At 35.7% G+C, this 21732-nt stretch overlaps 1 protein-coding gene across 1 annotated transcript in view; it reads left to right on the top strand.

Annotated features, from left to right (window-relative positions):
• The window catches only part of ADAMTS19 (ADAM metallopeptidase with thrombospondin type 1 motif 19), a gene marked incomplete at its 5' end in the record, with an annotated part of 286853 nt that overhangs the window by 58376 nt on the left and 206745 nt on the right, over positions 1-21732 (top strand). Inside the window, 4 exons of the mRNA XM_082836295.1 lie at positions 1254-1419; positions 8225-8397; positions 10000-10083; positions 10759-10916. Coding sequence (XP_082692421.1) covers positions 1254-1419; positions 8225-8397; positions 10000-10083; positions 10759-10916 — 581 coding nt within the window. The remainder of the gene's footprint in view (positions 1-1253; positions 1420-8224; positions 8398-9999; positions 10084-10758; positions 10917-21732) is intronic.

Here is a 21732-nt window from a genome sequence, read left to right as displayed (position 1 = left end):
TTATCTTATAATGAAGATATAAGATACCTATTCTTCAGGTATCTTCTATCTTTATTCTGATATAAAGAGTAAAATGTACGAATAAAATCAGCTTATTGGCAATCACCTGGTCTTTCCATATAGAAGATGCAATACACTTTAGTAATTAAAACAAAACAAAAAGACCTCTTCTTCTAAGGAAAAGTTTTTTTTAGCCTAGTTTTAAAAATATATTCAGTTTGGAACAATTACTGTATCTGAAGACATAATTATATTACTATGCTAATTATATGTGAATCAAATTAAAATGAACTGTATATGATTTTTATAAAGTTAATGCAAAACAGTATTTGATATCTTTCATATTAGCATATTGGGTGTGAATAGTGCAGGTTCTAGGGAATTATTTCTTAAAAAATGTTTGCTAAAGAGTTAACATTATAAGTCAAATATACATTATATATATATTGCAGTTGAGTAAAACAATGAAAATTGGAAAGATCAAGTTATATATTGTTCCATGTAAAATATTTTCCTAATTATAATTCAGATTTATATTCTGAGAAAGGAAGGGAAGAAATGACTAGGCTTAGCTTCAATATAATAAAAGCATACCTACTTGTTATAAGTTCTTTTTGCTGATCATAATCACATTTTACAGTTTTTGGCTCTCTGTCCACAACTGGCTAACTTTAAAATATGGCATGGTATGAAATGAAACTTGTTTATGTAAGTGATGCTTCATTTTTTTCTGTAATTTATTGTTCAAGGGTTTTCAAAAATATTTGGTAGAAGGCTTAAGAGTATTTTATATAATAACTTTAATGTTATGTGTCCTACATTTACCGTGGTATGTTACATGAATTATTTTATTAAATAATGATTGTCAAAATGTTGTACTATCCTGTGTATGCAATTAAAAACTATATTGCTCTTCTGTACATGCTGTACGTATAAGTGACCCCATGGGTCTCCCAAAGTGAGCCTTTAACATTCCAGAATTTTTACTGTGCATCTGTTGCTGGCATCTAGCCTCCCACCCACACAGGCTAAGGCTAACTAAATGAAGTTTATGCTAGTGCAATAAAGTACCTAAAGATGAAGTAGTAAAATGGGAAGACAGTTACCTTATTAGTGGGGTTGCTAACATAGCTTCACTAGAAAAACGTATGCACATACGTGGAAGAAAACAGAGTGGATGTGAGTGGGAGAACCCAGAAAGTAACTTATTCGAATGATATTTCATACGTATCTTTCTATGTTATATATTCCAGATGGGAGTCATACAGCTCAATGAGGACTTCATATTTATTGAACCACTCAATGATACAATGGCCATAACGGGTCACCCACACCGTGTATATAGGCAGAAAAGGTCCATGGAGGAAAAAGCCACAGAGAAGTCAGCTCCTCACGGTCATTACTGTGGTGTCATTCCAGGTAATGCCTTCTCCTAAAAGGGTTTAACTAAATATGCAATGTGAGATTAATCCTTTAATAAATCCCCCCTCCCTCCCTCTCTTCCTTCCTCCCTTTCCCACCCCTCCCTCCCTCCCTCTCTGTCTTTCTGTCTATCCATCCATCCACCAGCTTTATCTTTTTTAATGTGGAATCTCTCTTGGTTAATGACAATTACTTATCTTTTTTAGACTTATCTTTTAGTTTTCTATGAAATAGTACATTTTAATATCAAAAAATAGAAACTCAAAAGGACTTCAGATATTAATATATTACATGCTCTATATCCCTCAAGAGGGATACTCATGGGTGACTGTTTCCCTCACTGGAATAGAAATGACACCGAGAGAATTGCAGATTCCCTGAAACTGAATACTGTGAACTCATGGTCTTATTTCAGTCCACCTCCCTGAGAACATCATAGATATCTCTTTACTTTGACCAGAAGCAGCTTCTACTTTTTCTTCTTTTTCTATTTGACTCGAGTAAAAATCATCTTGAAGGTTAAAATTAGAAGAGGAATAGGAAGAAGAGTCAGGATTTACTTCTTTGAATTTTATTCTCAGTATCAGAATACTTTAAATCTGGAAGTTTCAGTGGCTCATAAACATTCCCAACCATCAAATCCTGGTCTCTGTCTGCCAATTTTTCACAGAAGTAAAATGGGGTGACTGTTTTGTACACTTCCTTATTACTTCCTTTGGCAGAGATCTGTGGCATTAGCAAGAAGGATAAGGAAAATGAATGATTTCTATTACATAAGTAGGACCTGAAAGTCATAGTCAGCATTCAGTGGTTTCCCTAGGAAAAATATTTGGACATCTAATCCAGACATCTCAGTGAATATTCACTGATATGAGAAATATTTCCCTATAGTATCTGAGGAAATGTGAATTTATTGAAGAATTTTTGGTGTAAAGACTTTAAAATTTGAACTGGAGATTTAAAATTAGGTGTTCGTGTAGTTAGTGCCAAGATAGCAATTCTAACATTGGTTATGGTATCTGAGGCTGATTTAGGTATATAAATTGTGATAATAAGTAACATTTGCAGAGGCCATAGCATGTTCATATCATCAATTGTCTAGTATGTTCAAATTCAGAAAGAATTTCAATATGTTTCTCTTTAGATATATTATCTCAAATTAATTTATGATCTCTATTTTCTTTCACAAAAGCTCATGATATCAGTCTGTATTGGAATTATCTTCAGAAGTGGTTAAGTGAATCTACCTCTGTGTCACATTATTCAACGTACATGATCAAGTCAATTTAAATAAGACACATCCCTCTTCTCTAGTCTAAGAACTGTAGACACAATGGAGATAAAAAACAGCTGAACAAAAGTCACAGTATGAACAAGCAAAAGAAAGGTTTTTATATCGTGAAATGATAACAGAAACAACTTGGATTTAGTCCATTTAAGGAGATTGCCTTGTGTGAGTTATACTGAAAATCTGCACTATGCAACTTTTGAATCATAGTGAGTTCCAGCTATTCTAATTACTCATGTATACGGATGACATAAAACAGGCTTTGTGTGCCATTATGCACAGAGGAAACGTTTCTAGAAAATTCTTATTTTTGATAGGTTTATAAAGCATAAATACACAGTTCATATTTCACAGACATTGTTCATAAACTTCCTAATTTTTTTTAAGCATGACTGTTGTATCTTAATTGACCTGTTTGGATCAAGCACTTGCATAGAAGGAGTGTTAAGCTATCATCAGTTGGATGCTTTACTGAACTTGACTATTTTCGATGCTTTATAAGGGTCTAGAAATTTTAAACTCATTTTAAAATTAGCAATCCATGAAATAAAATATTCATTTACTTATCAGCATAAGTCTAATTGCAGTTCTTCCCTTCGTACTTCAAGCTGATATATCAACATATTAAAAACGTGATTCAGATGTGGATAATGTTGCAGTAATTGCCTTTTCACAATGGAATCATAAAGCGTATTTGTATTCAGCTTGGTCTTTGCCCTATTCCCCTTCATCATGTTAATGTCTTAAGTGTATTGTGTTTGTATGTATTGATTACGTAAATATTTTTTCTAAACAGGCACTTCATAGTTTAGGATGACTTTGTTGTGTTCTTTTATTAACAGATAACATAGAGGAAAGAAAGGCACATGAGGTTGAGAGTCAGAGGCCCTGGTTTCAAGGCCTAGTCTCACTCCAGCTAGGTACTCTTCTTCACTTCCCTTGAACTTTTGAACCTTAAATTCTTTTTTTTTTTCACGTTACACGGGCCTCTCACTGTTGTGGCCTCTCCCATTGTGGAGCACAGGCTCCGGACGCGCAGGCTCAGCGGCCATGGCTCACGGGCCCAGCCGCTCCGCAGCATGTGGGATCTTCCCGGACTGGGGCACGAACACGTGTCCCCTGCATCGGCAGGCGGACTCTCAACCACTGCGCCACCAGGGAAGCCCAATCTTAAATTCTTTATTTGCAACATAAGCAGGACCAGTCACCTCACAGGGGTACAGAGCTAAATGACACAGCTCTTATTCTCAAGAGGTAACCAATGTATTATTTTAGACAAACTAATAAATGAGTAATTATACTATCTATAATAAGAACTGTGACAGACTCAGTACCCAAGGTTCTAAGCTTCTGTTATTTGGTGGGGGGCGGGGGTGGCGGTTGAGCCTCAAAGATCAAGTAAACTTATCCAGACTATAGGGAGGAAAGGGAACAGAGTGTGTAGGTTAAGAAAATGGACTTTGGGGTCAGACTGCATGTGGTCACATCCTTATGCTGCTGCACCCTACCTGTGTGACTTTGGAAAACTTCGTTGATCTCTCCAAAGCTCCATTTACAATATACAAAATGGGTGTAGTGGTACCCAAATTTCAGGGCAGTTGTCCAAATTAACTGAGATTATTTGTGAAAATGGAAAACATATGTGAAAATTTAGTGGACATTGTTAGACAGGGAAAGAGCATTTCAGGCAGAAGGAACAATAAATACAAAAGTATAAAGGCAGGGGAAAGCATCCAATGTCTACAGTGTGGACATGAGACACAAGCCTGGAAAAGTAGTCATGGATGAGATAATGAGGGGACTTGGGGGCTGTGGTAATAAGGAATTTATCTGGAAGGCAAAGTGTGGTCTTTGAAGACTGTAAGCAGGCAAGTGACATTATCAATCAATATATATTCCTTAACATTTAGTATAAGCTTGTGAGTATGTCTGCTACTCTGTGTGAACAAGAATGAGATTTATAGAATTGAAGAAGGCCGATCTATTTGAGCAGGATATAGAGATCATCACTATTCTAAGAGCTCACTTAACCCAACCACCACTGAAATAGTTTCCATATGCCAACCATAACGGTTGTGGAGATGATTGTCAGTATGTGGAGGGTATTATGGGGAACACATAGTGTGAGCACTGGTGAATACACATTTAAAGATCTTTTAACTGAAAGTGTGTGGTATCGACTCTATTGTTTTTATACATGCATCTGGGTAGAAAATGGTCTCAGGATTGAGATGAAGAATGAGCTCAACGTGGTTGATGTAGACAATGAAGACATCAAAGGAAGCAACTTAATAAAAAGATAACTCCAATATGCATGATATTCACACACAATGGCTACCTTATATAATGGAGTCATAGAATCATGGTATTGGGATTCTTAAGAAACCTAGAATGTTCCAAATAGCCTGTTTAAATATAACATGCAAATAAGGATGTAGCACACTGACAGTTTGGGGCCATCACAGCTATCATTAGCTGGGGCAATAAAGGTAACAAACTTTTCTGTCTCTCCCTTACATGGTCTCTTTATCACTGTTGATATGGTCGAAAAGCCCCGCATTTTATAATTATCCCCTCAGTTTCATATTATCTCTCCTTTTATTTTTCTTATGTTTCTGTCTCCTCCATGGGCATGTCTTCTTCCATATGTGCACCCCCTAAATGTAGGCATTTCCCAGGACTCCCTCCTTTTCCTTCTACTTCTCATGCCACATGCTTCCCTGGAGTGATAGAATCCAAATCCATGGGTTCAACTTCACTTACACATTGTTTAGTTCCAAACTCTATCTCCATTTTAACCTCTCTCCTGACTGTCAGGTGTTTAGTAACTTCTACTCAGATGTCTCTCAGGCATCTCAGACTTAATAAGTCTACAGCTGAACCCATCATCTTTCCTCCCAAACTGCTCTGCTGATATTTCCCACTGTCTACCTAGTCACTTGAAAATAAACACTAAACACCCCCACACACACGTAAACAACAGCAACAAGAAAGAGTAACTCTAACCACCTCTGTTTTCCTCTTTTTAGTCTGATTAATTTTGCTGAGGGTGATGTCTGCTTTCTAATATGTTGCCTATCATCTCATCCTTTCTGTTCTAACCACTGTGTGATTTTTACACAGAAGATCAGTGACATAGCCATCTAGGAGAGCTGCGAAATCTGTGTGTCTGAGTGTCTCTGTATCTATCTATCTATCTATCTATCTTTCCCCATAATCAGTTTATTAGATGTTGACCCTGCCAAGATGAGCCTTTTCGTATACCTGTAGGAATGTCTCCTACTAAATATTATAAGTTTGTATGACAGTATACAAATATATAACCATAAGTAGGATTGTGATTACAATTAGAAAAACTACAAAATTTATTCCTAACTGTTGTAGATCTTAAGATACTAATAAAACCAATTTCTTATTCTGTCCTTCATGAAGGTCTTTGGTATTAACTGCTGGTACTAAATATGGATTCATAAAATTTACTTTTAACTATAGTGATTCTGTTGCAGGTGGCTACTGTTGCTTTTGTCCTTTTGCATTTTCTTGTTTCATAATATCAATATAATGCTTATTGTTGTTAAATAAGGAGTCTTTGCATTTATTTTCGTAACACTTTTGTTAACTTAGTTAACTGACTCTACTTGACATTTGGATAAAACTTTGTTTGTTAAATAGATTTTTAGTCTGTGTCCCTGTGACAAAAAATGAGAAACCGTAATTTATGGAGATATCTGAGAACAGTGAAGTTTCCAGCAATCGTGGCAGGATCTACTTCATGTTAGAGCTCAGAGCTAACTCAGTTGGACCTAGAAGTTAGTAATAGAAGGGACCCAGTATTTCAAGAATAGAAGAGATAAACTAATCCTGGCATCATGAAAGGGTGTTAGAAGGCAAGTAAGGTGGAATAGGTAGTAGGATAGGATAAGATAGAATAGAATAGAATTGACATCAAAGTTAAAGTACCTGGAACAAGACTCAAAAAAGGGAATTTATCGGAAACCAAGATGATGGACTGGAACTATGAGCATACATACAAATTCAGAACAGAGACATGTTCATGGAAACGGGACTAACTGGACACACATTTTTATATCCATGGGATTCCACTAAACACACATGTTTACTTCTGGGGACTCCACTAAAATTAGAATACAAAAATATAAAAGATGTCGGCCAACAAATACAAGTTTGGGAAAGAAGATGACAGCTATTTAGTGACATCAACAGAATTTTGGTAAATGGTAAGGAGAGGAACAGGTGATAGCTAATATAACAATGGATTGTGGAGATCATTGCACAATTGTAAAAACTTGTCAAGGATAATTGAATTGTACATTTAAATGGCTCCATGTTATGGCATGTAAATTACCCCTCAATAAAGCTGTTAAAATCATAAATTCGTTATTAAGGTACCACATGCATACAGGAAGTTGCACAAATGATGTGTCCAACTGCTGAATTTTCTCAAAATGAACATAACCATGTAGGTATGACTCAGATCAGAATATAGAAAATATCAGCACCATAGATGTCCCCCTTGTGCCCACTCCTAGGTACTAATCATCTCTAGCTTAGGCATTCTGGGGATTTTAATTTATTTAATTTACTGCGGTTAATTTGCATTTCTCTGAAGACTAATGTGATCGAGCACCTTCTCATATGCTCGTTAGCCATTTGGATCTCCTGAAATGGCTCTTCAGATTTGTGGCCAATTTTTCAATTGGGTTATCTGTCATTGATTTAGAGTGGCTTTTTATTACTTTATTATGGAAAAGTACTGTAAATATCTTCTCCCACTTGGTTGCATGCTTTTCATTCTGATAGTGGCATATTTTCATAAACAGAAATTTTACATTTTTATGTAGTTAAATTTATAAGTATGTTTATTTGTGGTTACTGCTTTTATTTGGCCCTGTTTGAGGAATCTGGTACCCTGAGGTCATAACTTCTATATGATCCTGATGGAAGGCAGAACCAATTCCTGTGTAACCCATGTATAGTTTGAGTAAATAGGGGCACCTGCCTGACATTAGGATGTATGGGTCAGTCACTTCAGGCACTTCTGGCAAGTAGACCTTTATTTTGTCACTGATTTCAAAATGAAAATCATGGTGTCTTTTATATATGGAATTATTTTATTTATATGAATCTCTGTGCTAAAAATTTTACAAATGTGATCTTATTATAAGCCACCCACAACTCTAGAAAGCAGGTGATATTGTTATTCATTTTACAGATGAGGAAACTAAGGCTGACTGAGTGATGTTAGTTTCCCAAGTGGCAGAGTTAATAAATGGTAGAAGTCCAGTCTGTCTGATTCCAAAGTCATGTTCCAAAGCCAAATGCTCATTTAGATTCCCTATATGCGGGGAACTTATTTGGTCTTGCTCACCATTATATCATCAGCACATGTTGGTATTCGATAAGCTTTCTTTTTAATTATTGAAGAAATGGAAGTTTTTTTATTCACTTTGCTAAGATAGAGGCACATTTGAAAAATTCATTTCTGTGTTGCAGATAAAGGAAGAACTAGATCTAAAAAAATAACAGAAAGTGGAAGAGGGAAACGATATTCATACAAATTACCTCAAGAATACAACATAGAGACTGTAGTGGTTGCAGACCCAGCAATGGTTTCCTATCATGGAGCAGATGCAGCCAGGAGATTCATTCTAACCATCTTAAATATGGTAGGCAAACTTTAAAGTGCGCTTGGAATTTTTTCAAGAAAACTCTAAGGAAGAAATGTGTGAGTATAATGAAGTTCTTTAAAAATTAACTCATTACTATTCCTTTCTTTTATTGATATCAGTAAAAAAATACTTTAGGTGTACCAAATTGATCCATCTCAAAAGAGATATCAAAATAATAATTCACGTCCTCTAGTAAAAAATCCTTATTGTTAATTTGATGTGGCAAAACTTTTTTCCTATTATTCTTTTATCTCTTTTTGTGCCCTTCTTTCTTTTTTATAAAAGGCCATTTGTTGAAATAGCAGAAATGTTATATTTGTTTATATGCATGGCCCCACCCAAAGTACTATAGATTATGAGGTGGAACAAAAATGGAGGTTGGTAATCCACTGAGCGCTTATATAGGTATGTAAAATTGCATGTCAGATACAAAACTAGTTGATGAGTAAGACCTAATAGCTAATAGTTACTAGCTGAATCACATGTAGCTAACTTTGGTTGATAGCTTCTGGACTGTAGAAATCTAACTTGTACCCAGGATCTTATGGATACTTACTACCACATGAATCCTTCGACTTAATTGCATACCCTGTTGGATAAACTTCCTTCAAGGCAGGATTAGAAGGTTGTCGTGAAGAGTGGTTCTTAGGGGAGAATGAACATAAATGAAAGCCAAAGGCAAATGTCCATTTATAACTTCAGTTGCCATATTAAGCAAGGTGAGAACCACTAATTCAAGGATAAATTTGTTATATAAAATCACTATTTTTTGCTATCGTCTGGCATGTTTTTTTTTCAGTGAACATATTTTCCCACACTTCAGTCGTTTCTGTCTGTGTTCAGCTAACTGCTGACCACTCAACCAGCATTCTGTAAAGGGCAGACAGGCATAGCCTACCAACCTCAGTCTCTTTTAAATAGTACTATCTCTGAAAGTGTGGGTTTGGTGTGCCAATTTTAATTTTCTATTATAAATTAAATACTCAATTTTGCCAAAAAAAAAATCAAGGTACCACATAAAAAATTTGCCTTCCTTTCCAGCATTGTTACATATACCATGTTTTGGGAAAATCAGTTATAATGATGACCTGAAACCGTTAAGCAACGATGGCCTTGTCTTCATGGACAGCCCTTGAAGGGAAGAGCTTTGAAAATACTCTGTTCCTATTTGGCAGTTAGCCTTGGGGAGAAAAAAACTCTAAGGAATAAATTGGGAGGTGGCATAAAGCAGGCTGAATTTTCAGGACATTTTCTCAGAAGAAAAGACACTGGCATTTTGTGGTCTTAAGAAAATTTCTAGGGTTTAGTTACTAAAATTTTTCTCTTCAGTATCGTGAAAAGCCCAACGTTCCCTCTGCACCCCATTGAAATGCCTAGATTATCAAGGCAGCAGTGAGTATAGCAGAATGCTAGGTCTAAATTTCTTGGTATCTAAAATGAATTAATTATTGCTTATTAAGCTAATTTTAAAATAATTTTAAAAATTTTAATATGTAAAATTGCTCAACTGAATTGAGATTTCTCCCATGTCTGGGCTTTAAGAAAAATTAAGATGTTTTTCAGTTTTATTTTAGGATTTTTATTTTTATTTGTTTTTAGGTTTTTAACCTTTTCCAACACAAGAGTCTTGGTGTGCAGGTCAATCTTCGTGTGATAAAGCTTATTCTGCTCCATGAAACTCCAGTAAGAAAGTCTTGAGTTTTTCGTTCAATTAAGTGGGTGAGAAGTTGTGTTCAGGTACTTTTAAGTAAAGGGAATGTTAGGGATTTACTTTTTATTGACTTGAAATCCAGACGTATCCAGTGAGTCACTTAAAGTATACATAAAACTGGCCGTTAGTCTTAGTTAATACCTCAGTTACATTCCAAAATTGGAATGTTCTTAGTTTCCAAGGATCCTGACAACAAACCTTAACTTTGCAAAATGCAATTTTAAAAAATCATTTTTAATGACAGTTTTATTTTCTTACTTAAACATGGGCTTTATCTGTAATTCAAATTTAAACAGAGTCTATTCTGTGGCATCTTTTTAGCATGCTGCTTATCTGGTACTTTGGAAAACCTTTGTTCTTAAATTGTAAAAATAATGAGTGATTTAAGTCTAAAAGTTCCACGTTCTTAATATTTCATTGCACCTCTCTTCTTCTTCAGAATAACATTAAACAGATTTTGTAATTACTGTACCTTCACAAAGTTTTAAGATTTTTAGCTCAGGCAAAATTAATCCTGAATGTCTTCCAGGTTCTAATTAACGTTATGGTCAGCAATCTGCTTTAGTAATTCAAGAAGTCCCCTCAGTTTTTAGTTTTTTGTATATCTGAGAATAATTTGCCTTGAAGTGAAATCTCTTCTTTTGCAGGCAGATCTATATATTGGGCATCATGGAGAGAAAATGCTAGAGAGCTTTTGTAAGTGGCAACATGAAGAATTTGGCAAAAAGAATGATATACATTTAGAGATGTCAACAAGCTGGGGAGAGGACATGACTTCAGTGGATGCAGCTATACTTATAACAAGGTAAATTTTCCAAAGCCAATTAAATGACATTCTTAATTTGATGGCCATGCTGTTAATCCTATTAATCCCTTCATAGAATGCTTTTATTCCAGATTTTCTGTTCCAGAAAACTTTTGGCATAATGCTGTTAGTCATTTCCCTCAATTCATAATAACTGATTTCTTAACAGCCACATATTGGATGGTATATTGACTAAACATTTAGTTAATTAATTTCAAAAAAAATTAACCTCAATTTTTGATGTGAAGATGTAGCCAATGATGATGATAAGTGAAAACGCTGGTGAATTTTGGTGGAACTTTGAACTTATGAACCTACGTGGTATGTTTTTCAGTCATCACCATATAAAGTATCCCGTATATTAAATTGAGCAATTGATAGACTTTCTGGTTCCATCTGAGAAAAAAGTTTCAATTAAGTCTCTAGCCTAATTAGTTTTGAGCTGTATTATGCGTGTCCGTACTACTCAAACATTTGTATTGCAGCACTGAGTGTAAATATAAGAAGGTGAAATGATGAGCAACAATTAACTCTCTATGAGTACTCTGTATGAGTAATTATTTACAAGTTTGTCTTGCTTAGAGCTAGTAAAAATGAATGGTAGTTCACTGTTAACTAGCAATTTAATTTTAGTATCAATAATGTTGACATTTCACATCTCAGAATACACAGTGACATTTAAACATGATTTTCTGTAATGAATCTATTGAATTTGTGATAGCTTCTTGTTGCTGAATTGTATAAAACTATTCTACTTATAAATAATTCATAAAGATGAAATTATCTCTATGCAAGAACACAACTGGACTTCCATTTCCAGCTTTGTAGGTGTACCTGATACTGGACCTCTGCAATAAACAACCATAAAACTGGAAAACATTTATGAAGCAACTACTGGCAGTTACTGGAGAATGAGCAGTGCAATCTCTGAAAGAAGGAAAATTTCCTAAGTAAGCCCCACAGCCAAGCCAACTTTTTGCCTGGGGACAATTTTTTGACTGGTACAGCAAGCTGGAATCTAGGTAGAGCACAGTGGTCCTGCTGAAAGCACCAGAGAAGAGGATCGTTTCTGGGCAGAGGTGCCAAGAAGTCCTTGTGCAGATCATCTATGAGGACTTTGCAAGACTGGTCTAAATACACAGAGATAGAAACTACCCAAAATTTATCAGGGTGCTATGGAGTTTGGATGTTAAAAAGGTACTAGAAATTGAGCAGATTTGGACCACAAGAGTGGAGCAGCCTTGTTAATACCTTGTCATCACTCCTGGCATTTATCTGAGAAAACAGAAATGCTGTGCCTACACAGTAGGCACCATGATCCAGAGAAATGCCCTCTCTTGAACTGTCCTAACAAAGCCTAAAACCAAGTGCCAGTAAGGTATTCTCAGAGGAGATGGAGTTTGGAGGTTGAGTCCCACCAGTTTACAAAAGTTTGGGAATCATCTTGAGCTTTCGGTAGATCTTCCCTACCAAGGAATAAACTCAAACCTACCTACATTCAGAGTGAGGAATAAGTAAAACAAGAGACAGCACTCTTCAGAGGAAGATAAGAGAATCTTGAATCTCTATATCATATACAATGTCTGGAACATAATGAAAATTAGCCAAGCAAAAAAACATGAAAATGTGACCCATGGTCAAAGAAAAGTAGTCAGTAGAAACTGACCCCAAGGTAGCTTAGAAGTTGGATTTACCAAGTAATGTAAATACTGGACCTCTATCATTGGAATCTCAAAAGAGAGTGAGAATGGGTAAGAAAAGTATTTGAAGATGTAATGGCAAAAATTTTTCACAAATTTCATGAAAAACAACAACTTAGAAACCTAGGCATATCATAGAAAAATTGGTCAAAACCAAAGATATAGAAAAAAAAGTGAATTGGCTAGAGTGAAGGGATATGTTACAGAGAAAACAATCTTAAGATGGATAACTGACTTCCTGTCAGAAAAAAAAGCCCAGAAGACAGTAAAGTGATATCTCTAATGTACTGGGGGGAAAAGCCCTATCAACAAAAATTCTTAATGAATTCTTAAGGGTATTTTCTTAATGTATGAAAGTGCATCTACATACACAAAAGGTCTATAGCTAACATTACAATTAATGGTGAAAATCAAAATTTTTTAAGACTGGGAGCAAGGCAAGGATGTCCACATTTACCACTTCTGTTCAGTATTGTGCTGACAATCATAACCATAATCAGTATATTAAGCTGGCATGGGGGGGTATAAATACTGGGAAGAAAAAATTAAAGGTGTCTCTTCACAGATGGCATGACTTGGTACAAAGAAAATTTAAAGCAATCTAGGAGAAAAAAATGCTAGAATTTATAACTGAATTTTACAAGGCCACAGAATATAAAGTCAATTTATAAGAAAAATTATATTTATATATGGTAGAAATAAACACTTGGGAAAATTTTACAGTAACTTCCAAAACCATGAAATATTAATAATTTAACAAAATAAAATATCTACACAGCTATACTTAGAGAAATTAAAGATCTAAATAAAGGTTTATTCAATGGAAGACTAAATATAGTAAGTCCCCTAGATACGAACAAGTTGCGTTCCGGGAGTGCATTTGTAAGTTCAATTTGTTCGTTGAGTCTGACAGAGTTAGCCTAGGTACCCAACTAACACAATCGGCCATATAGAACTGTACTGTAATAGGTTTATTATACTTTTCACATAAATAATACTTAAAAAACAAACACACAAAAAAATACCTTGAAAAATACAGTGGTACAGTACAACAGCTGGCATACAGGGGCTGACATCGAGTGAACAGGCAAGAAGAGTTACTGACTGGAGGAGGGAGAGGAGGTGGGAGATGGTAGAGCTGAAGGATCGTCAGGAATAGGAGACGGAGGGCAAGCTGCAATTTCATTCACGCCTGACACTGATGGCAAAGGTTCTGGTTCCTCGCTGGATTCAATTCTATCTACCCTCTAGAAAAACCAATCCACTGATGTCTGGGTAGTAGCTCTTTTTTTCTCATCATAGATGATACGGTAGCACTGGATTGCATTCTGAACGGCTGCTGCAACCTTCGCACACTGTTCTACGTTCAGGTCCTGTGCCTCAAAAACTAAGAGTGCCTCCTCAAATAAAGAAAATCCCCTTGCCATTTCCTGCATCGTGAATCTCTTTGGTTCTTTAGTTACTTCTTCTTCCTCTTGTCTCTCTTTATCCTTTCTCTGGGCCTCCAATTCCACCAGGTCTTCTTTAGTAAGCTCCTCCTGTTGCACAGCAGGGAGTTCAATGAAGTCGTCCTCTTGCAGATCTAGCTCCATCTTCTCCTGAGGGTCACTAAGTTGCTGAAGACCTCTTTGGACTCCTCATCCACCTTCTCAAATCCACGAAAATCGTGAACAAACTTCAGGCAAAGGTTCTTCCAAACCCCATTCATGGTGATGGCTGTAACCTCACACCAAGCAAAGTCAATGTTTTTTATGGCCTTGTAGATGTTATGCAGTAGTCCTTCCAAAATTGTCGCAAGGTTGTTCCTGATTCGTCAGTCGCCTTTACTGCCTGATGAAAAGTGTGACATAAATAATATTTCTTGAAAGTTGCTATAACTCCCTGGTCCATAGGTTGGATAAGCGACATAGTATTCAGTGGCAGATGCACTACTTTGACGTTGGGATAAAAGTTATCCACGAATGGGTGGTGGCCTGGAGCATTGTTGAGCAGCAAGAGAATGTTGAACGGGACGTCTTTCTCCAAGCAGTATTTCTCTACCTCCGGAATAAAGTGGTGGAAAAACCAGTCCTGGAAAATGGCCTGTGTAACCCAGCTTTGGAGTTACTCTTCCACACAACAGGAAGAGAGCACTTGGCAATGTTTTTAAGGGCTCTTGGGTTCTCTGAATGATAAACTAAGAGAGGCTTCAACTTCATATAGCCAGAAGCATTGCCACCAAACAACAGTTAGCCTATCCTTTGCTGCTTTATAGCCTGGCATCAACTTTTCCTCCTTACTGATGAAACTTTGGTCTGGCATCCTTTTCCAGTACAGTCCTGTCTCACCCACATTAAAAACCTGCTCAATTAAATATGTGTCTTCATCAATAATTTCTCAAAGCATTTCAGGAAATTCCTGAGTATCTGCACTTGCTGCCTCACCACTTACTTTTACGTTGTGAAGGTTGGCTCTAGCCTTGAACCAATGAAAACCAGCCATGGCTGGCATTAAAAGATGCGCCCTCTGATTCTTCACCATGTTTCTTCTTCAAGTCTTCATAAAGGCTTTTAGCTTTCTCTTGAATCAGCAGTAAGCTGAGCGGGACTCCATGCTGATGCTGGTCCAGCCTCCACACACTGAGAAGTTTCTCCATCTCCTCCATCACTTTTCCACACTTCTTCGATATTATTGTTGACATCATCGGCACAGCAGACTTCACATGTTCCATGATCTTGTCCTTGTTCTTTAGAATTGTGCCAATGGTTGAACGATTCCTGTTATAAGAGTGAGTGAAGTCTACCATCTTTTTGCTTTGCTCCACTCTCTCAATTATTTTCACTTTTATTTCCATCGGTATCACTTGGTGCTTCTTAGTAGTACCAGCTGCATCACCGCTGCTTTTATGCTTGCTTCTGGACATCGTGGGCTTGAAATAAAGATACTGTACTACTGTACTCTGTACAGTACTGTAGAGCAAAGTATACAAAAGCACAGCCAGTTGTAGAGGATGCACGCACATGACAGCATATGCCAGACATGTGAAGTAACTTATGTGATTGGACATGCGAACACACGTTCACATCTTTGAAAGGTCTCAATTAGAAGGTTTGTATGTAGGGGACTTATTGTGTTGTCAAGATGTCCATTTTCCCCAAATTGACTTATAGAGTCACTATAATCCCAATGAAAATCTCTGCAGGCTTTGTGTGTGTGTGTGTGTGTGTGTGTGTGTGTGTGTAGAAATTACAGTCTGATTCCAATATTTATTTGGGACAGGAAAGGACCTAGAAGAGTCAAAACAATTTTGTAAAAGAAGAACAAATTGGGTGGACTTACACTATCTGATTTCAAAACTTACTATAAAGATTTGGTAATCAAAACATGATGGCTTTGACAGAAAGTTAGCTACAGAAATCAGTAAAACAGAATAGAGTCTGTAAATATACTCACATATATATGGTCAGTTGACTTTCAGTAATACCACCAGCATAATTCAAGATGAAAAGATAGTCTATTCATCAAATAATTCTAGAACATCTGGATAACCATTTGAAAACAATGAATCTTGGGGAATTCCCTGGCAGTCCAGTGGTTACGACTGCACTTTCACTGCCATCCCTGTTCAAGGAACTAAGATCCCACAAGCCAAGGGTTGTGGCAAAAAACAAACAAACAAAAAAAACACCCAACCCTGCTTGAGTGATGTTAATTCATAATGGATCATAGAACGCTACAACTATAAAACTTTTATTAAAAACGAAATCTTCATGACTGTGGGAAGGGCAGTGATTTTTTAGATTGGATACAAAAAATCATTAAACAAAAATTATTAAAAATAATCGTTTGGCCTTCTTGAAAACTAAAACCGCATGATGTCCAAAAACATTGTTATGTAAATGAAAAGACAAGCTCCAGAATTGGAAAAAATAGATGCAATACATATATCTATTGAAGAATTTGTATGTATATGCTTATTTACATATATATATACAATAGATGAATATTTAAAACTTTGAAACTCAATAAGAAGGGTGATAAACTATATATGACCTGTTTTTATCCAAACAGTAGCTGGTAATCTTGAGTTGACTATTTGACCTCTATGAGTCACATTATTATGAGGATACTAGTACAGAGTGAAGAATATAAGAACTTGTATAACATCTAACATATACTGAACATTCAATAATTTTTTCCAAACATAAATAATTGTATAAGATACTGTTCAACTTTTATTAATGTGGACAACATACTATCAAAAATATCTTTTGTTATATTATATAATAAATGTTTTTAATTGTTAGTTGGTCAGCCCATGGTTATTAATTGCATTCCATATTATCTTAGACACAGTTAAGAATCATCTGCTGTGGCTGAAAGTATTCTCTAGTGATTGAGAACATTTGATGGGGTTAGTTTAATATATTAAATATTACTAGTATTAGTTTTATGAACAAATTAAGGTTTAAATTTAAATGAGAAAATAATATATAAAATTCCTGACATCTAGGAATTGTGAAACAAGTATGAGTTACTTTTTCTTCTTTTAGCTCTTTATATTCAGTGAAAATTTATTTTATAAGTTACACTTTCCATTTCTGTAGAATGAGCCTGCCTTGCCGTGGGATTTTTACTGTAAGTTCACTGAATAGTTCAATAAAATACTGACACTTTCAATGTTTTATATATTTGAAAGAATGTAAGTCTACCTTGTATACCAACACTATTGGATTTTTACTAAATTATTTATTTTAAATTTAATTTTTATTTTATATTGGAGTATAGTTGATTTACAATGTTGTGTTAGTTTCAGGTGTACAGCAAAGTGATTCAGTTATACATAGACATATATCTATTTTTTTTCAGATTCTTTTCCCATATAGGTTATTACTGAGTAGAGTTCCCTGTGCTATACAGTAGGTCCTTGTTGATTATCAGTTTTATATATAGTAGTGTATATATGTTAATCCCAACCTCCTAATTTACCCCCACCCCACATTTCCTCTTTGGTAACCATAAGTTTGTTTTCTAAGTCTGTGAGTCTGTTTCTGTTTTGTAAATAAGTTCATTTGTATCATTTTTTTAGATTCCACATATAAGTGATATCATATGGTATTTGTCTTTCTCTGTCTAACTTACTTCACTTAGTATTATGATAATCTCTAGGTCCATCTATGTTGCTACAAATGACATTATTTCATTCCTTTTATGGCTGAGTAATATTCCATTGTATATATGCACCACTTCTTCTTTATCAATTCCTCTGTCAATGGATATTTAGGTTGCTTCCATGTCTTGGTTATTGTAAATAGTGCTGCTGTGAACAATGGGGTGCATGTATCTTTTCGAGTTACTGTTTTCTCCAGATATATGCCCAGGAGTGGGATTGCTGGATCATATGGTAGCTCTATTTTTGTTTTTTTAAGCAACCTCCATACTGTTTTCCATAGTGACTATACCAATTTACATTTCCACCAACAGCACAGGAGGATTCCCTTTTCTCCACACCCTCTTCAGCATTTATTGTTTGTAGACTTTTTTTTTTTTTTTTTTTTTGCGGTACACGGGCCTCTCACTGTTGTGGCCTCTCCCGTTGCGGAGCACAGGCTCCGGACGTGCAGGCTCAGTGGCCATGGCTCACGGGCCTAGCCGCTCCGTGGCATGTGGGATCTTCCCAGACCGGGGCATGAACCCGTGTCCCCTGCATCGGCAGGTGGACTCTCAACCACTGCACCACCAGGGAAGCCCCTGTTTGTAAACTTTTTGATGCTGGCCGTTCCGACCACTGTGAGGTGATATCTCATTGTAGTTTTGATTTGTATTTCTCTAATAATTAGTGATGTTGAGCATCTTTTCATGTGCCTTTTGGCCATCTGTATATCTTCTTTTGAGAAATGGCTATTTAGGTCTTCTGCCCATTTATTGACTGGGTTTTTATGTTTTTGCTATTGAGCTGCATGAGCTGTTTGTATATTTTGGAGATTAATCCCTTGTTGGCCCATCGTTTGCAAATATTTTCAATACTTTCTCCCATTCTGTGGGTTTTCTTTTCATTTTGTTGATGATTTCCTTTGCTGTGCAAAAGCTTTTAAGTTTAATTAGGTCCCATTTGTTTATTTTTTTTCATTACTCTAGTAGGCAGATCCAAAAAGATATTGCTGCGATTTGTGTCAGAGTGTTCTGCCTATGTTTTTTTCTACGACTTTTATAATATCCAGTCTTACATTTAGGACTTTCATCCATTTTGAGTTTATTTTTGTATGTAGCATTAGAGAGTGTTCTAATTTCATTCTTTTACATGTAGCTCTCCAGTTTTCCCAGCACCGCTTATTGAAGAGACTGTCTTTTCTCCATTGTATCAATATATTCTTCCCTCCTTTGTCATAGATTAATTGAACATAGGTGCATGAGATAATTTCTGGACTTTCTACCCTTTTCCACTGATCTGTAAGTCTGTCTTTGTGCCAGTACCATACTGTTTTGATGACTGTAGCTTTACAGTATAGCCTGAAGTCAGGGAGCCTGATTCCTCTAGCTCCAGTAGTTTTTTTTCCTCAAGATTGCTTTAGCTATTTGGGGTCTTCTGTGTTTTCATAGAAATTTTAAGATTTTTTGTTCTAGATCTGCAAAAAATACCATTGGTTATTTGATAAGGGTTGCATTGAATCTGTAGATTGCCTTGGGTGGTATAGTCATTTTGACAATATTGATTCTTCCAATCCAAGAACATGGTATATCTCTCATTCTGTTTGTTTCATGTTTGATTTCTTTCATCAGTGTCATATAGTTTTCGGAGTACAGGCCTTTTGTCTCCTTGGGTAGGTTTATTCCTAGGTATTTTATTCTTTTTGATGTAATGGTAAATGGGATTAAAAAAAATTCTCTTTCTGATATTTTGTTGTTAGTGTAAAGAAATGCAACAGATTTCTGTGTATTAATTTTGTATCCTGCAACTTTACCAAATTCATTGATGAACTCTGCTAGTTTTCTGGTAGCAGCTTTAGGACTTTCCATGTATAGTATCATGTCATCTACAAACAGTGACAGTTTTACTTCTTCTTTTCCAATTTGTATTCCTTTTATTTCTTTTTCTTCTCTGATTGCTGTGGCTAGGACTTCCAAAACTATGTTAAATAAAAGTGACAAGACTGGACATCTTTGTCTTGTTCCTGATCTTAGAGGAAATGCTTTCAGCTTTTCACCATTGTGTATGATGTTAGCTGTGGGTTTATCATAGATGGGCTTTATTATGTTGAGGTGGGTTCCTTCTATGCCCACTTTCTGGAGAGTTTTTACCATAAATGGGTGTTGATTTTTGTCAGAAGCTTTTTCTGCATCTATAGAGATGATCATATGGTTTTTATTCTTCAATTTGTTAATGTGGTGTATCATACTGGCTGATTTGCAGAGATTGAAAAATCCTTGCATCCCTAGGGTAAATCCCATTTGATCTTGGTGTATGATCCTTTTTATGTATTGTTGGATTTGGTTTGCTAGTATTTTCTTGAGGATTTTTGCATCTGTGTTCATCAGTGGTATTGGTCTGTAATTTTCTTTTTTTGTGGTATCTTTGTCTGGTTTTGTTATCAGGGTGGTGGTGACCTCATAGAATGAGTTTGGGAGTGTTTTCCTCTGCAATAGTTTGGAATAGTCTCAGAAGGATAGGTGTTAACTCTTCTCTAAATGTCTGACAGAATTCACATGTGAAGCCAGCAAAAGTCCTGGACTTTTGTTTGTTGTGAGTTTTTCATCACAGTTTCAATTTCATTACTTGTGGTTGGTATGTTCATATTTTCTGTTTCTTCCTGGTTCAGTTTTGGGAGATTGTACATTTCTAAGAATTTGTCCTTTTTTTCTAGGTTGTCCAGTTTATTGGCATATAGTTTCTTGTAGTAGTCTCTTATGATCCTTTGTATTTCTGTGGTGTCCATTGTAACTTCTCCTTTTTCATTTCTAATTTTATTGATTTGAACCCTTTTCCTTTTTATTTGATGAGTCTGACTGAAAGTTTATCAATTTTGTTTATCTTTTCAACGAGCCAGCTTTTAGTTTCGTTGATCTTGTCTATTGTTTTGTTCATCTCTATTTCATTTGTTTCTGTTCTGATCTTTATGATTTCTTTCCTTCTACTAACTTTGGGTTTTTTGTTCTTCTTGCTCTAGTTGCTTTATCTGTAAGTTTAGGCTGTTTGAGATTTTTCTTGTTTCCTGAGGTAAGCTTGTATCACTATAAACTTCCCTCTTAGAACTGCTTTTGCTGCATCCCATAGGTTTTGTTTCGTTGTGTTTTCTTTTTCATTTGTCTCTAGGTATTTTTTGATTTCCTCAGTGAGCCATTGGTTGTTTAGTAACATATTGTTTAGCCTCCATGTGTTTGTGTTTTTTACAGTTTTTTTTTTCTTGTTGTTGATTTCCAATCTCATAGCATTGTGGTTGGAAAAGATGCTTGATGTGATTTTAATTTTCTTAAATTTATCAAGCTTGCTTTATGGCCCAGAGTGTGATCTATCCTGGAGAATGTTCCATGTGCACTTGAAAAGATTGTGTGTTCTGCTACTTTTAGATAGAATGCTCTATCATTATCAATCTAGTCCATCTGGTCTAATATGTCATTAAAGGCCTGTGTTTCCTTGTTGATTTTCTGTCTGGATGATCTGCCCATTGATGAAAGTGGGGTATTAAAAGTCCCCCACTATTATTGTGTTACTATTGATTTCTCCTTTTATGGCTGTTAGCATTTGCCTTATATATTGAGGTGCTCCTATGTTGGGTGTGTATATATTTACAATCGTTATATCTTCTTGGATTGATCCCTTGATTATTATGTAGTGTCCTTCTTTGTCTCTTGTAATAGTCTTTATTTTAATGTCCCTTATGTCTGACATGAGTATTGCTACTCCAGCTTTGATTTCCATTTGCGTGGAATACCTTTTTCCATCTCCTCACTTTCAGTGTGCTTTTGTTGCTATATTTGTAGTGGGTTTCTTGTAGACAGCATGAATATGGGTCTTATTTTTGTATCCATTCAGCCAGTCTATGTGTTTTGGTTGGAGCACTTAATCTATTTACATTTAATGTAATTACCAATGTTTATGTTCTTATTGCCATTTTGTTTAATTGTTTTGGATTTTTGTA

The sequence above is a fragment of the Leucopleurus acutus genome (assembly GCF_964270905.1).
Source record: "Leucopleurus acutus genome assembly, chromosome: 3".
NCBI lineage: Eukaryota > Metazoa > Chordata > Mammalia > Artiodactyla > Delphinidae > Leucopleurus > Leucopleurus acutus.
This window is presented reverse-complemented; position numbering and strand designations above follow the sequence as displayed.